We start from the raw sequence: 15,855 nt of genomic DNA on the forward strand, positions 1-15,855 counted from the left end.
TATTCATAATACAAAGTTCATATTAATGCAAATTAGAAACTCCTTTCTAATTTCATACACTCTGGCCAGAGATTCCAGAACTCGCTTACTAAGAATAACATAGGATATTCTCTTCCTATACTGGAAGGGGTAGATCCTTCATTGACGTTAACTATCTCTATACACAAATCTCTATGCCTAGAATAGACCTAATGGATGTCCTTAAGACTAAGAACTAAACTAAAGTATAGTTCATTATATACAAGATAACTTTAACGATCTCAAGTCTAAGGACACGTGTACAACTATCACTCAGTGAATAACTATTGACACGTGAGTAATCTCCATTAGTTGTTCAACTTATCGAGTGATGTTCAGTGAACTTATTCCCTAATAAGCACCTACATACTAGCTATAGTGTCACCACATAAATGCCTATGAGAACAGACATCCTCCTGAAGGGAGCAAGCATAGTATGTACCAATCTTTGCGGATCCACTAACATCCGATTAGTTATCCTATGATCAGGAACTGTTTAAGTCTAGAGTTATCATCTTCTAGATCTCACTATTATAATCTCATTATAATTCTAGAAGTTTTACTCTAAACTATGGAGCATCTTATTTAAAACACTTTAAATAAATAAAACCCGTAATAAAAATATAACAATCTTTTATTAATTTCAATGAAATCAAATAGGAATACAAGAAAGTTCTTTCTAACTCATCATACATGATTGGATTTAGGACAAACACTTTTAGGCACTCGATAAAAGAAAGTAATATACACTATTAATCTGGACTTCTACGAAATTGTATTATTGATTCAGGTTTAAATATAAAATATTAACAAAATTAGAATAGTTAGTTGGATTTATTATATCGGGTTGAAATAAAAAAATAAACATAAAAAAATAAACACTACCAATGTCATTTAAATATTATACTATTAAACCGACTGGAACAAAACTAAAATTAAAAGATAATTTATTAATTGATGTAGTGACATCATGTTATAAAATAAAATAATATATTCAACTCACGCGGGCTTAAATAAAATAATTTCAAAATCGGGCTAAAATAAAATTAAAACAAACTTACTATAATTACTTGGATTTGGTTGACATGATGATGTCGTACTAAAATACCCGCTTTTTAAATTTTAAATACCCAAAAAAGTTACAGACACGAAATTCCGCTTATATATCCGTTATATACGTATTTGGGAGATGTGTGTCCATTTTTTTCTAAATTTTGTAAATCACACTCATGTAACCCATATGTGTTTCTTTTTTATTTAGAATGAATAAATATGCATCATGAGCATGCGTATTTTACAAAAATTGAAAAAGAATAGATACGCATGTTCCAGATATGCCTATATCGATATTTTGTGCGATGTTCAGCGTCTTTAGGCATTTTGGATAGTTAAAGCCCCAAAATACGTATTTTGTCATTCTTTCTTGATATAACAGTGTTATATAATTACAAGTTTTCTTATCCATACTAATCTATTAGAGCGAAATTAGAGATAATTCGTTGGTTTCTATAATAGCGTCGTACTAAATAAACAATATAAATTATTTATCCGGACTAAAAAGTTAAAAAATTAATCCGAGATAGAATAAAATTAAAATAAGAAAAATAATTAGAACAACTAAAATGAAATAATATATATTCTATCCAGGCTAAAAAATAGTGATATGAACAAATTTCATATATTTAAAATTTCAACTCAAAATAATATTTTTTTTAAAAAAATATGTAATATTAAAAAAAGAGAATTTACCAAATATACTTCTAAGTTTTTTTGCGATTTTATTATCTTCTAATTTTTTCGCAAAAAATACGGAATCAACCAAAATCAACCAGATATGCAACTAGTTGAATAAAGTTTTTTTTGGTTGATTTGAGGTTGCATGTAGTTGTATAAACTCGTCAAAGATTGCATGCAGTTGATTTTAGTTGACAAAAAACCGTATTTTGCAAAAAAATTTGAAAAATAGTATTTTTGCATATTAAAAAGTATTTTTGCAAATTTTTTAAAAAAAATAACAGTATTTTGCAAAAATGTTTTTAGATTTGGATATTTCTCAAAAAAACTCAAAAAAAATCTGTGTATGGCACGAGTTCTGAACTATTTAATATAATGAAATTATATTTCAATATATTTATTTAGACATACTATACTCTTTAACAAATATAATTAATAAAATATTAAATTAAAAAATAACAATTATTTAAAACAACCGTGCATAACATGGGTTTTAGGTTAGTATTAATAATTTATAAATATATAAGTTTAGTAGTTCGGGTCGGGTATTTATCGGATCGAATGAATGAAAATCCATATTCACTTCTTAATAGATCGGATCCTTATCGGATATGATTATTATCGGAACGGTTTCATTTCATAGAATCCATATTCACCTGTTGAGGCCTAGGTCCGGGATCTCACCATTGACAAGCCTAATATCAAGTAATCCATTTTTTAACTTTATTTTTATTTTTTAAGTTTGTTTTATTTGTGGTTAACATATCTAAAATCGGAGCTTTGTTATCCATGTACGATGTAATGATGTCATGGTTGTTTGTATATTTAGCGTCTCAAGTTGAAGACAGACCAGCCTCAAGATGCCAAGAAGATGGAGAAGCTCAATAACATGTTTTTTTTTTACTTTGATGGCTCGTGGTCCTCAGGGTATGGTCTGAACTTGAGACATTATCTTGAACCATTTAACACGTTGCTTTCGATGTAATATAGCCAAATAAGACATTGTTTTAAGTATTTCTGGCCTATATAATAATTGCAAATTTGTTAAGTAGGGTTGTTTGCCCATTATGTTTTCCATTTTTGATATTTGATTTTTAAGAGGAATTGTATATAATACTGAAGCTATTCTTTTGTAATAGTTTGTTCTTTCGTGGGGTAAATCATCCAGGTAACTTTTGTCATACATTGTTTAACTTGTAATTTCTTGTTTATTCTATGTTTACACCTAATCCCAAAATTCTTGTTACTCTCGTCTTCTTTAACTTTAATTAAATTTAAACACACTAGGGGTATCTTCTTCCATTGCTTTGCATCCAAGTGTAAACAGTAAAACACACGCTTGAAACAGAGACTTTAATTAAACATTCATTTTAGAAATTCATAGATTTACACAAATTATTAAAATATTGTAGCAAAATGGTTTCAAGTCCACCCAATTTTACAGTCAAATGTAAACGTAGAAGACACGAATATTATTAAATTGATCTTGGTTTGCAAACGATAGTGGAGTGCTTCAAAATTTGAAGACTGAACTGTCCTCCTTTCTCTGCTGTATCAACCTTAGATTGTCCAGGAGGAGGCATGAGCTCAAAGTTCTGCACCAAACGTCCGATTACGATACCGAGGATAGGCAATGCAAGGATTATTCCAGGGCAACTTCTCCTCCCGACCCCGAATGGTATGTACTTGAAATCATTTCCATTAGCCTCAACTTTTGATTCTTCTTCCAAGAACCTCTCAGGCCTAAACTCATTTGGGTTTTTCCAGTGAGCGGGATTGTTGGCAAGCCACCATGCATTGACCAAGATCTTGCTCTCTGCCGGGATGTCATAACCTGCAAGCTTCGCTTCATGAAGGTTCATGTGAGGGACTAAAAGAGGAATGGCCATTCTGAATCGAAGAGTCTCTTTGATCACAGCTTGAAGGTAAGGGAGCTTCTGAACGTCTGGCTCACAGATCTGAACTCCGACCCCGAGCATAGTGTCCAACTCATGCCTCAACTTCTTCTGGATTTCAGGGTTATTAACTAGTTCCGCAATGCCCCATTCAATTGACCATAGTGTTGTTTCAATTGCTGTTTGATATGAAATTAATGGATATTAGTTAGCAATCCGATACAACACTGAAACACTTGAATATAATATGTGAAGGTATTGAAAATATAAAAACCTCTATAGCTTCTTTCCGTGAACTGGTAAGCAAATGGAATGTCCACAATAACTAAACATTTTTAAAAACATGCACTTCTATTTACGCATACAGTACAGGACTGTTATACATTTCTACTCTAGACCAAAATTTAAGATATCATCATGCCATTTTGACTTGTAAGATTGGAAGAACATCTCTGTTTTTCAACAAGGATGACCTTTAAACAAGTGAGTTGAGGTGTTGTTTTCCTGTGTCTTCTTTTCTTGTTTAGATCTACTAGTTCTTTTAGACACACCAACAAAGAGAAAAAAGACAGGAGAGCAATATTGGAAGAAGACAACGTACCAGCAACATTTATGTTTTCAACAATGTAAAGAACGTTATCCTCGTTGATTTCTCCTTTTTCCTGAGCTTCTATGATATGATCTATGGCGCACTTCAAGCTGTTGTTATCTACACTCTTTATGCTTTCAAGCTTCCTGTAAGAATTGCACAAAGAGACACACTGCACATTAGACTTCTGATCTCATGTTGGCATAAAAGAAAGGCAATTGCAGAAGTCCGTCGGACTTGCTAAATCGATTACCAGACTAACAAATAGTTGCAAAAGCATAGCAAGTTAAACCAAACACGATAGTAAAACCATTTTCATGTATATATAGGGACTTTCTACAATCACTGAGCCCAGCTTTCATAGGGTGGTGACTCCCCTTAATCTACCACCAGATAAAATGTGTGATTCAACGGGTCTTTAAAAGAACAACAGGGACTGCTCAGGCTGTTGGTGCAAAAGGGGCATTTCAGTTGGGTGTTGACTCATACATGTTATCCTCTCCCCATCCTAAATTCTAACTATGGGAGCTAGACCTAATATGGTAGAAGTAACATTGCTGTATTACAAAGTAATATACAGAAGGGCAAAGCAGTGAATATTGTGCTGGAAATAAGTTTGTGCAGTAACAGCAAATTAATAATACTTACTTCCTCTCGTCCACAAAATAATCCTTAAAGAGCTTCAACCTTTTGTCCTTGATCTCCTGGCAAAGTTTAAGATAACCCCTCAAGAAAGGGCGAAGAATAGGGATAAAATCTCCGAAATTATACTCGAAGCTCTGAGCAAGCCTACTGCGCTCCCCATTCAAAGCCTTAAGCTTCAAGAACAAAGGATCATCTACACTCTCAAACCTTCTATCAAACATGATTCTGTACATATTATTATACATGAGCAACTGCAACCGGTTCCTCAACACGATCCCTTTTGTAGCAGCCTCAGGATTGGCCTTAACATCCTCGACAACACGAGCAGCCTCATCCTCCCACCCAAATCGATACTGCTGCACAACTTTGTTAGTAAAGAAAGGTACTGTCATGATTCTCCTCATCTTCCTCCAATGCTCACTATAGACTGTGAACACCATGTCCTGTCCCTTACCTGTACAAATCATATTAAAAAAATATTAAAAAATAAATTTATAATTTTAGATTCTTCTCTCAATTAAAGAACCAAAAACCAACATATTTTTAAACTTTCTTAATCCAGGATAATTCTTTTACTACATTCTTGTTGTGTATCTATTTTAATCATGAGAGTATTTTTCTTTACAAATATTCATTTTTACCAGCAAAATTATCATTTCGTGCAAGATCATATATACCATATTAAATTATATCATTATACAACTGGTTGATTACTAACCAAATACGAAACCGGACAATTTTATTCATTAACGAGATTATTCATTTATCGAAATTCAAGTGAAACTGTAAATTGAGGGTGCAGATGCAAGCATACCTGTGAAGATATCGAAAACAACGTTACGGGTGCGTGATCCAAACTCAACACCCTGAGTATGCAAAACATCTTTAGCCAAATCAGGAGAGGACACAACAACCAAGTTCCTCTGACCCATACGTAACATAAACAAGTCTCCAAACTTCTTGGCATAGTCCACCAAGTTCCTCTGGTTAAGATCATCACCAACTTGTAACCAGTTACCGAACACAGGAACTGGAATAGGGCCTGGCGGGAGTTTGAGTTTCTTGCCACGTAGCTTGGAAATAGTTATGGCTACAATTGTTGCAATGAACAGGCCCAACAGGGTTTTCTCAAGCAAAGCAAAATCCATCATGTCTTTTCTTTTTTTGAGAATAGAAGGGGTGTTGTAGATTATAATATATAAGTGATGATGTTGTTTATGTGTAGTTGGAGGTTGTGGTAGATAGGATAGGAGATGTGTTTATATATACACTGCTTCCATGTGATGTGTTAGGTTGATTGGTAGTATGTTAGGTGGAGAGGGAGTTGGTGAGACGGCGTTCTTTTTCAAACCACGGATACATACAGAGATTGGATTTTCTTTTCACTTTTTTTTTACTATTTTGTATCGAGAGAGAGAGAGATTGTGCACATTAACAATGGCGTTTTGTATAGTTATTATTTTCTTTTATTATAGGAGTACTATGAAGTTTGAAGGCCAACATGTGCCAACAATTTATTCGGTACTTTTATAAAGTATTATTAGTGCTATTATTTTTATGTATTTTAAAAAAATATTACTTTATTGAGAATATTTTATATATATAATATTAATTATTTATTCAATTTCCATTCTATTTATAGTTGCATTGATTCCTTTTTTGAAATAAAAATGAATGTGTATTTCTTATTCAATCTGGATTATTCTAAGATTTTAAAAATCTTGGCACATTTAATTTTTAACATTGATTCATTCACAATTATACGAGATCATTTAAGGGGTGAAGCGAATGTTGGAAAATAAAAGGTTTGAGTTTTATCTTAGACATGTTCCCGATTTTTTAAAACTAATTGTTAAAGGTTGTTATTTGAGTTTGGATTTAAGTCATTTTCTTATTATAATTTATATAAAATTTGAGGTAAAGTTAATAGTTTGAAATATGTTGCGTAAATTTATCTCATGGACCAAAAAGAGGTTGAGTACTTTATACAGTACAATGTGTAAGTGTAGTGGCTGTGCATGGTGTGACGACTGTGATTTTCGTAATGTAATTTTATTAATAAAAAATAATTCTGAGGTCTATTGTGATTTATGTGGATAAAAATATAAAATATATAATTTTATGGTTTATATGTAATTTCTGAGAAATAGTAAAAGAGAACGTAAAACGTCTCGTTCCAGTTTGATGAGTCAGTAAAAGGCATAATCTATGTTTTAAAAAGCATAATTAAGTCAGTGTTGTCGGGTCGTCAGGTAGAACGGGACCCGTTATGCAAAAGATGGATTTAACGAGAAGGATTATGAATGAGATAATATGTGGGTTATGTTAAGATTTGGAAATATTAAGTATTTTCGTGTATTTATGATTATTGGATTCTAACTGTGAATTGTATCGTTATTTTAAAAAGTGTCAGATATTTAGTATCCGCATCCAGATATTTATAAAATAAAAATTTATGTTTAAAAGTGTATAATCATAAGTTGTGATTGGTGTTATTATGTTAATATATGTAGTTTGATATTTACATTTGTGATTCATGAGTTTTAAAAAAAATTAAAAGATTTGATTTGGTAAAATAAGGATTATTTGATCCTTATATATTTTTATAAAATTATGTGAATATGATCAAAGTGTGAAATTTGTTTATTAAATCTCTAGAATAGTCCTAAGGACTTCCTATAAATGATAGATGAATTTATTTTGATGTTTTGGTATTTTAAAATGATCCAGAGTTTATTTCTTGTTATTAGAGATTTATTTGTAAAATTTATAGAAAATAAAGTATTCGCTCAAAAATTATTTTAAAAATACGGGGAGAGCGCTAATTTCATATCCTTTATTTTAAAAATAAGAGTAGTGTCATTTTCTTAATTTGTAAAACAGTTTTACATTATTTAATTGCTTACTGCATTAAAGAGTTAGTAAAAGAAAAAGAAAATTCATAAATTGCTATTTACTATTTTGCCCCTAGCTAATATATATACTCATTTCCCCTCCCTTCTCCTCCCTGTGCTCTATGTTTCTATCGCGAACTCTTTTTCGACTCTATCTCTCAGTAGCTTCTCTCTCCGATACCTCACTCATTTCTTTTACGTTTTCAATTATAAACCCATATTTATGATGGGTTTTGCTTCCTCTATGCGTGTATATGAATGCATGTTGGTATCCTTGAGTTTTTGGAAAATCCAAATTAGGGTTTAGTTCGGTTTTTGATGATTTCATTTGGATTTTGATTCTTGGTGTTGCTTTTTGTATTTACATGTGTATTTGAGGATTAAAACCTGATTATAGGCGGAGTCACGGTTGAAAACCCCGAAGAGGGCACCACTGGACTTTGCTGCCGTCGGCGGTGAACCACCGGTGAGCCGACGGGGATAATGATGTTCTGTGAGTTCGAGATAAACACAAAACACTTCATTTTAATTCAAATTTGATGTGCAAGTGTGTGTTCTTGAATTTTTAGATTTTAGGGTTTAATTTCTTTATTTTTTGATTCGAATTTGATATAATTCGATATATAATTCTCGGTTGTGTATTGGGTTGTTAAGAATGTGGATGCATGTTAAAAAAAAATTAATTTAAGAATTTTAATTTAGAATTCCTACATTCCTACTTGATTTGGTTCGAATTTTTGGATAATTCGGTTCGTATTATTTGATTAAATTCGGTTATATGTGATTATAAGATAAGACTAGTTCGAGTAATTTTGAAGTTTTATGTGATGTGTGGAATGTAAATTAAGAATTCAACGTTTAATTCATATTTAATTCGGTATTGAAATCGAGGTTTTGTATTGAAATGAGTATAGATTCTTATAATTTTGCCAATTATGTATGAATGGGGCTGATTGATTGTTTAGTGTGATATGATTAGGCTATAAGGATATATATAAGAAAGTAATCCAGATTGCTGTTGATTGTTGTTGTTAAGAAAAGTTTAAGCGTATTTATGAATACGCCATGCCCAATTTTCGAAAGAAAGTATATAAATATAAGTATAAGGAATATTAACGTAAAGTTTTGATGAAATTTGGTTATAATTGAAATGTGTAGGATTATGTGAATACGTGATTACTTGCTATGTGTAAAGTGTCGGGATAGTCGAAGGTATAAAGCGTATGAAGGTGCTAACTTATTATGTGTTATGTGTGGTATAAGCATAATAAGAAAAGTGAATAATACGATTGGGGTAGAAAGTTAGACGTTCAAGTTAGACGTTCTAAGAAACGTCGAGAATTGATCATGTTTCTAATTAGGGTTCGTTTTGTATTGTAGATTTGGAAAGCGAAGGCATTCAGGCTAGGAAAGGAAAAGAGGTCTTAGGTGACAGTAGCTCAAATCCCGTGAAAAAAGGAAAGTTTTGTGAGGCAAGTAACTCTGCCTTTTATTGTGATTTGATCATAGGGAGATGTTGATGTTATGCACTGATAGAGTGGAGAACCTTCTTAATACTGTTATTGAACCTTGTGATAAACCATGTTATTATTTCATTTATTTCAAGTACATATACCCTGTGTTAGGTAATGAATACAACACAAAGGGGGTGAATGTGTTTTAGATATTTTTAAGGCTTTTTGAATGTTTGTTACTTGGTTAACAAAGTAGATTAGAAATGCAGTAATATTATGTTAACTGAAATAAAACAGTCCACACAACATTTCAAAATTTACTTAATTTTGTATTAAAATTAAGCTACTGTCTTGCTACAAATCATGGGTTCTTTTTAAGTAAAGAACTCAGCTTTTTCCTTGAGAGAGTTACAAGAAAAACTAGATATATTTCATACAATTTTTAAAACCGAAGGACCGGTGTTTACTTTATAGATTAGTAAACACAGGTTTACACAACATGCAATAGAATGTACCAAACCCTACTTTAAGTTATCTCTAAAGCTTTCCAATTATGGCTTAGTGTATCTTTGTAAATCCTGTGGATCTGTGACTTTCCTTTGTCAGTTAATCTTGACCTTTGATCTTGTACTCTTCAAGCTGCTTTTGTAGACTTTTCAATCTAACTGACTAGATCGTTTGTTGATTGATAATCTTGAATATTTAACTTGTCTGCATTTTGTACTTGAGGTTCATATCGAGATCTCCAATTTGTTCTATGGAGAACTGACATCTCGATAAGTATAATGGCTTATCGAGATCTTTTAGTTCTCTATAAGTGTCTTTGACTTGTCGAGGTCTCTTAGTTCTCTATAAGTGAACTTGGCTTGTCGAGGTCTCCAAATTTCTGCATGTAGAAATGACTTGTCGATATCTCTGAGATCTGTATAAGCATTTTGACTTGTTGATATCTCTGAGATCTCTAATGAGAAAATTGACTTGTCGATATCTCCAATCTTCATGTCTTCATTTTGACTTTTCGATATCTCTGAGTTCTCTAATGCAGAAATGACTTGTCGATATCTCAGAGATCTCTATATACATTTTGACTTGTATATATCTCTGAGATCTCTAATGATAATTTGAATTATCGATATCTCCAATCTTCATGTCTTCATTTGGCTTGTCGATATCTCCGAGACTTCTCTATAAGCTATGTTGGACTTCTCGATAAGTCATTTTGGAGTTCTCGAATGACTTCTCTATATGAATTGATCTGTGACTTGTAGATATCTTGACTTAGAATATTTTTTCTAAAACAGATTTATTCAACTCCAAGCTTCTTCATAATTTCTATGAGGCATGATATTTTTGATCTTCTTCTAGAGTTTGTTCTTAGACTTGAGACTGTTTACAGAAAAATACTACAGACTGATCTTTGGCATTTTTACAGACTCAAGTAATACAATATAAAATACAAATTTATATTATCATACAACTAATTCTTAGGGTTGTCAATTTGACTTAGTCTTGTTATAGTACAGGCATGTCTTGCACAACACCCTGTCTTTATTCCTTGATATCCTTACGATCCTTTGATCCTAAGTGACGTAATGAATCTTTCCTACCCAATATCTTGTTAACCTAGATTCTTATGATAGTAAACTTGTGCCTTGTTAACGTACCATTCCTTAAATCTACATGATAACAGCTTTAGTAATACCTATGCCTGATAATTAATCATTTCCCTACCTTATGTTCCCTTCGTTTCCAATTGCTTATTCCTCTCAAATTCTTGAACTGAACCTAAGAATGATTATCGACTTGAAAGAGTCCAAATGATTTCAAATACTAGTAATGTTCAAAGGAATTTAGTTAAAACTTCTATGTTTCCCAATATAAAGTTTTTTCAATGAATTCATAAATATTGAATAGGGACGTAAAAGGCTAGTGGTACTAGTTCAGTCACGTAGGAGGCTAGCGGGGCTAGTCCAATATTATAGGCTGAAATAATTTCATAGGTATCTTAATGACCGGATGGAGGTCAGTACAGGCTGATCAACCGTATTATAAATAAATGATGGATATTCCAATCAAGGGTTCTATGTTGTTAAAATAAAAATGAAAGATTTTTAATTGTGCAACGAGCGTTATTCATTACATTTGATTTGAAATTGAATAGTTTGAATTGAACTTCTTAAAGTTATGAGAAAACTTAAATGAGAACCCTATCATTCTATTTTGACATTTAACTTTCAAATCTTGGATTGATCTTCTTAAAAGTTGTGAGAATGTATCTGAGAACCCTATCGTTTGATCTTGAGAAATGTTGATATACAAAGTTTGAAGCTTGAAAGCCTTGAAACCCTCTTTTGAAGCCCTTTCCTAGATATTGTTAGAATACTACCACCTAGTTTATTGAGAATAAGAATGCCTTTTGTCTTGATATTTATAATTGTTTAAATAGTTACTTGTTGAGCCTTTTTGCTCATTTATTTGTGTTGATCTAACCATAGCAGTTAAGCAAGAAGATGGCTAGACTTAGGTGCACCGCTCGTAAGAGTGTTATTGGCGGTCTGTTCCGTACCATCGGATTTCAGGTGCCAGGTCAGGTAGATGCGGTATGAGGAAGTGGCGATATTTGGTGGGAATTTTAATTGCTGGTTTCGATACTTTTGGGTTATCTGGCAATTCCAGGTAGGAATCGAATAATTTGGATTTATTTATATTAAGAATTGTATTTATAATATTTTGGTTGGTAGTTGTAATCTTGTCTCTTACTTTATCCTGTTTAGATCCTAGTAGTATCGCTGTTTATTATATTTTTACTGCTATATAATACTAGTATATTAGTGTTATGGGTCCTCGTTCCTAACCTTGAGTATGAGGGCGACATATGGTGTTATTGTGTGCCTCACGCGCACACACACGCGCCGCCGCCTCGCCTCGTCTCGCCATGCCACGGGTCGGGTCAAAGGGTGATTTAGGAGAATGTCTCGGCATCTCGCGTACGCGAGATGACCTGGGCGAGGAATTTTACTGCCTGGTTAATTAAAGTATTTTCTGACTTGTTATATTATTTTAATCTGAAATATTGATCAATGTTTCTGTAATATGAGTTATCAGTATTTACTGAATCAGAGTTTAACAAACTCTGATTATGGCTGAATAAAATATTGATATCAATATTTGTTGAATCGGAGTTTAACAAACTCTGATATACTGAATAAATACTAATGGATGTCAGCATTTGCTATAAGGCTGAACAAATGCTGATATGATATCAATATTTGCTATATGATTGTTAAATATTGATACATTAATTTTACAGTTCTTATTCTGGGAATATTCTATTAAAATGCAATTTAAGTCAAAATATTTATTTTAATCAATGTAAACCCTAGCTGCCTCTTCTCTCTTTTTCTCTCCTCCACAACATACAGATTATAGTATAGGTTTTCTGGGTGAACTGAGGAGCAGGTCGCTGTTGACCATTACGTGTCTATGAATGCAGTGCTCTGTGTTGTTGTATCCTGAAAGTGATATTGTGCAATCCATCACAACGTAAGTGGGGCAATAATCACTTCAAAAACAGTCTAGGCTTCTCGAAGGCTAGGCGTCTCAGCTGTTAACAAATCTGAAAGAACTATTAACAGCTGAGACGCCTAACCTTCTAAAACTTCTGTTAGAGCTAAGTGTTCTATTCTATCTTTGCCAATTCAGTTACTGATTATATCTTGATATTTTTCCTTCGTGTTTTGTTTCGTTATTTAGTTATTGCTTGGTTTTGCTTAATCCTGATTATATAAATGTCCCATTATTGCGCGTAGTGATAGATTATACCCAACAATCTTTATGTGATTAATTGTGTTATATTGTAATTAGTAAGATGGTTAATGAAATAGTTGATGTTAATAAGACTCTTAAACTGGTCTGGTTCTGGGGGTACTGCTTCCATGGATTGGACTACGTACTGTTTTCCCTAGCCTATTGATTTATCGGGTATGCCTGATAAATTCAGTGATTGAGCTTCTTTTCTCGTTGGCAGAAAAAGATGAATCTTTGGTTAATGGTCTAGGGTTAATGGCCAGTGGTGCACTATGTGTTAGGGATTCGGGCATATAAACGCAGCGGAAAATCAAAAATTTTGACTCCCTACCTCAGGATCTATGTATAATGAGCGGATGATTATGGAAAATAGGATCATGTACCTTAATATAGCTTTCTTTCTGAATATTATGAACGTTCTGATCTTGATGAACCACAGCAGCCCTCCTTGCGAAGATATGCTCTCCAAAGGTATCCACACAAACGTCCGATCATCCAACGATCAAGGGAGCTGGTACTAGCCGATATGATTGCCTCACACACTCTCTCTCTCTCTCTTAGATGTAGAGCTGCTAGAGTTTTTCTCTAAAAACATGATGCAACTTCTAACCCTAAAATTATACATCTTAATGCATATATAGGGGAGAGAGAATTAGGGCCTAACCCTAAACCTAATGGGCTTCTAAAAAGACTCATTCTGTTTTGGGTTTGTATTATTATTAAATTCGAATTCTAATATATTTACAATTAATCAAGTCTCACTTAATTAATTAAATTCGAATAAATAATAAAAATATTTAAATTCATAATTTAAATAATACTCCGTTCAAACATTATTTGTGTGTGACCCTTTAGGTTATTATTACGTTGGCAATAATTTTATTTTCTAATAATAAAATTATAAACAATGAGTGGCATCTATTAATACATCATTACTCCCAAGTAATAATAATAATTGGTGATTCAATTAAACATTTTGTAAATAATGTACAATGTAATATAATCCTTTTAGCCTTATATTATAGATCAAACTCGAGTCATGCATTGTGTCATCCTCTGCAAACGTTTAATCCTTCTTTCCTTGATCAATGAGTAAATTATTAAACAAATCAGTATTTGAGCACAGCTATGCATTTTATAGTCTTACTCAATCAAGAGGCCAGTAATATCACTCCTTTAATATAGGAGGGCTACATCTCATCTAGATCATTCATATTTATCATACAATTCATAATATACCCAATGTCTACTTTTATGATTACCCAGTCAAGGATAACTTTCAATAGTATCAAAGTATATTAATTCTCGTATAGAAATATAATGATTTCAGGTCTAAGGACCAATACGTCATTATCATTGTGAGATTAACTTATGACACCTTAAACATGTAGTACCTCACAACGGGTCAATCTAGCACCATGTATTTAATATATGTGCATATGTTTTTGACTTTAGTATCACCATACCCATGATCAATGAGATGTGATCATCAGTCAATAAACACACTAGTTTCAACATATTTATTATCATCCCTTAATAATAATACTTGACTAGGGACCTTTAGGAATAATAATACTATTCTCATAATCTCATTTCTAAGTCACATACTTAGAGATATAGATTTACATATCATATTCCAAGGACATTTATTAATCTAACATTTTATCACAGAAAATAAAGATATAATAAATTACTAAAGAATAATCCATAGAATCAAAATTAATAATCCAAATGTTTCATAATATAAATATAATAGTGTTGCCTCTAGGGCACAAACACTAACAATCTCCCACTTGCACTAGAGTCAATCACTCATGTATATAATACCCATGGAACTAGTATGACCTTCGTGCTTTTGTTGTGGTGAAACCTTAGTCAGTGGGTCTGCAATATTATCATCAGTATGCACTTTACATATATGTATATCTCCTCTTTCATTAATCTCTCGAAGAAGGTGATATCTCCTAAGTATATGTTTTTTCCGGGAATGGGACCTTGGTTCTTTAGCCTGCGCAATGGCTCCATTATTATCACAGTAAAGATCAACTGGATTTGTGATCGATGGAACCACATCAAGTCCTGTTATAAATTTCCGTATCCAAACAGCAACATTGCCTGCTTCACTGGCAGCAATATACTTAGCTTCCATTGTAGAATCAGCTACTGTCTCTTGCTTTGAACTCTTCCATCTTACAGCACCTCCATTAAGGCAAAACACAAAACCTGACGTCAGTGTAACCCTTTACAACTAGCTTCTCATCTCCTCCATACACCAAGAATGAATGTTTAGTCCTCTTCAAGTACTTAGGAATATTCTTGACATCTGTCCAGTGACCCTCGCCAGGATTAGACTGGTATCTGCTCGTTATGATCAAGGCATACGAAACATCAGGACGAGTACATATCATCGCATAAATTATAGATCCAATTGTCGCAGCATATAGAACTTTGCTCATACGGACCTTATCATCTAATGATTTAGGGAAGTTGTCTTTTGAGATCAATATCCCATGAGACATTGGTACATATCCTATTTTTGCCTCTTGCATCCCAAAATGATGCAATACTTTTTCAATGTATGTACTCTGACTTAGGCCGATTAATTTCCTTGATCTATCTCTATAGATATCGATCTCTAATATATAGGTAGCATCGCCTAAGTCCTTCATGGAGAAACTATTTCCCAACCAAGTCTTAACAGTTTGTAAAGAATGTATGTCATTCCTTATTAGTAATATGTCATCTACTTATAGTACTAAGAATGTCACATGGCTCCCACTAACCTTCTTGTAAACACATGGTTCATCTTCATTTTGAAT

The 15,855-nt window shown here is 32.7% G+C and overlaps 1 protein-coding gene across 1 annotated transcript; it reads right to left on the minus strand.

Annotated features, from left to right (window-relative positions):
• Positions 1–3,091: 3,091 nt before the first annotated feature.
• On the minus strand, positions 3,092–6,220 carry LOC141707520 (trans-cinnamate 4-monooxygenase). The gene is made up of 4 exons (XM_074510723.1): positions 5,696–6,220; positions 4,885–5,335; positions 4,249–4,382; positions 3,092–3,826 (listed from the first exon to the last, which is right to left on the minus strand). The coding sequence occupies exons 1-4, from the start codon at positions 6,030–6,032 to the stop codon at positions 3,228–3,230; spliced, it is 1,521 nt and encodes a 506-aa protein (XP_074366824.1). The 5' UTR covers positions 6,033–6,220; the 3' UTR covers positions 3,092–3,227.
• Positions 6,221–15,855: the final 9,635 nt, after the last annotated feature.

This window comes from Apium graveolens, chromosome 2 (genome assembly GCF_009905375.1).
Source record: "Apium graveolens cultivar Ventura chromosome 2, ASM990537v1, whole genome shotgun sequence".
NCBI classification, from domain to species: domain Eukaryota; kingdom Viridiplantae; phylum Streptophyta; class Magnoliopsida; order Apiales; family Apiaceae; genus Apium; species Apium graveolens.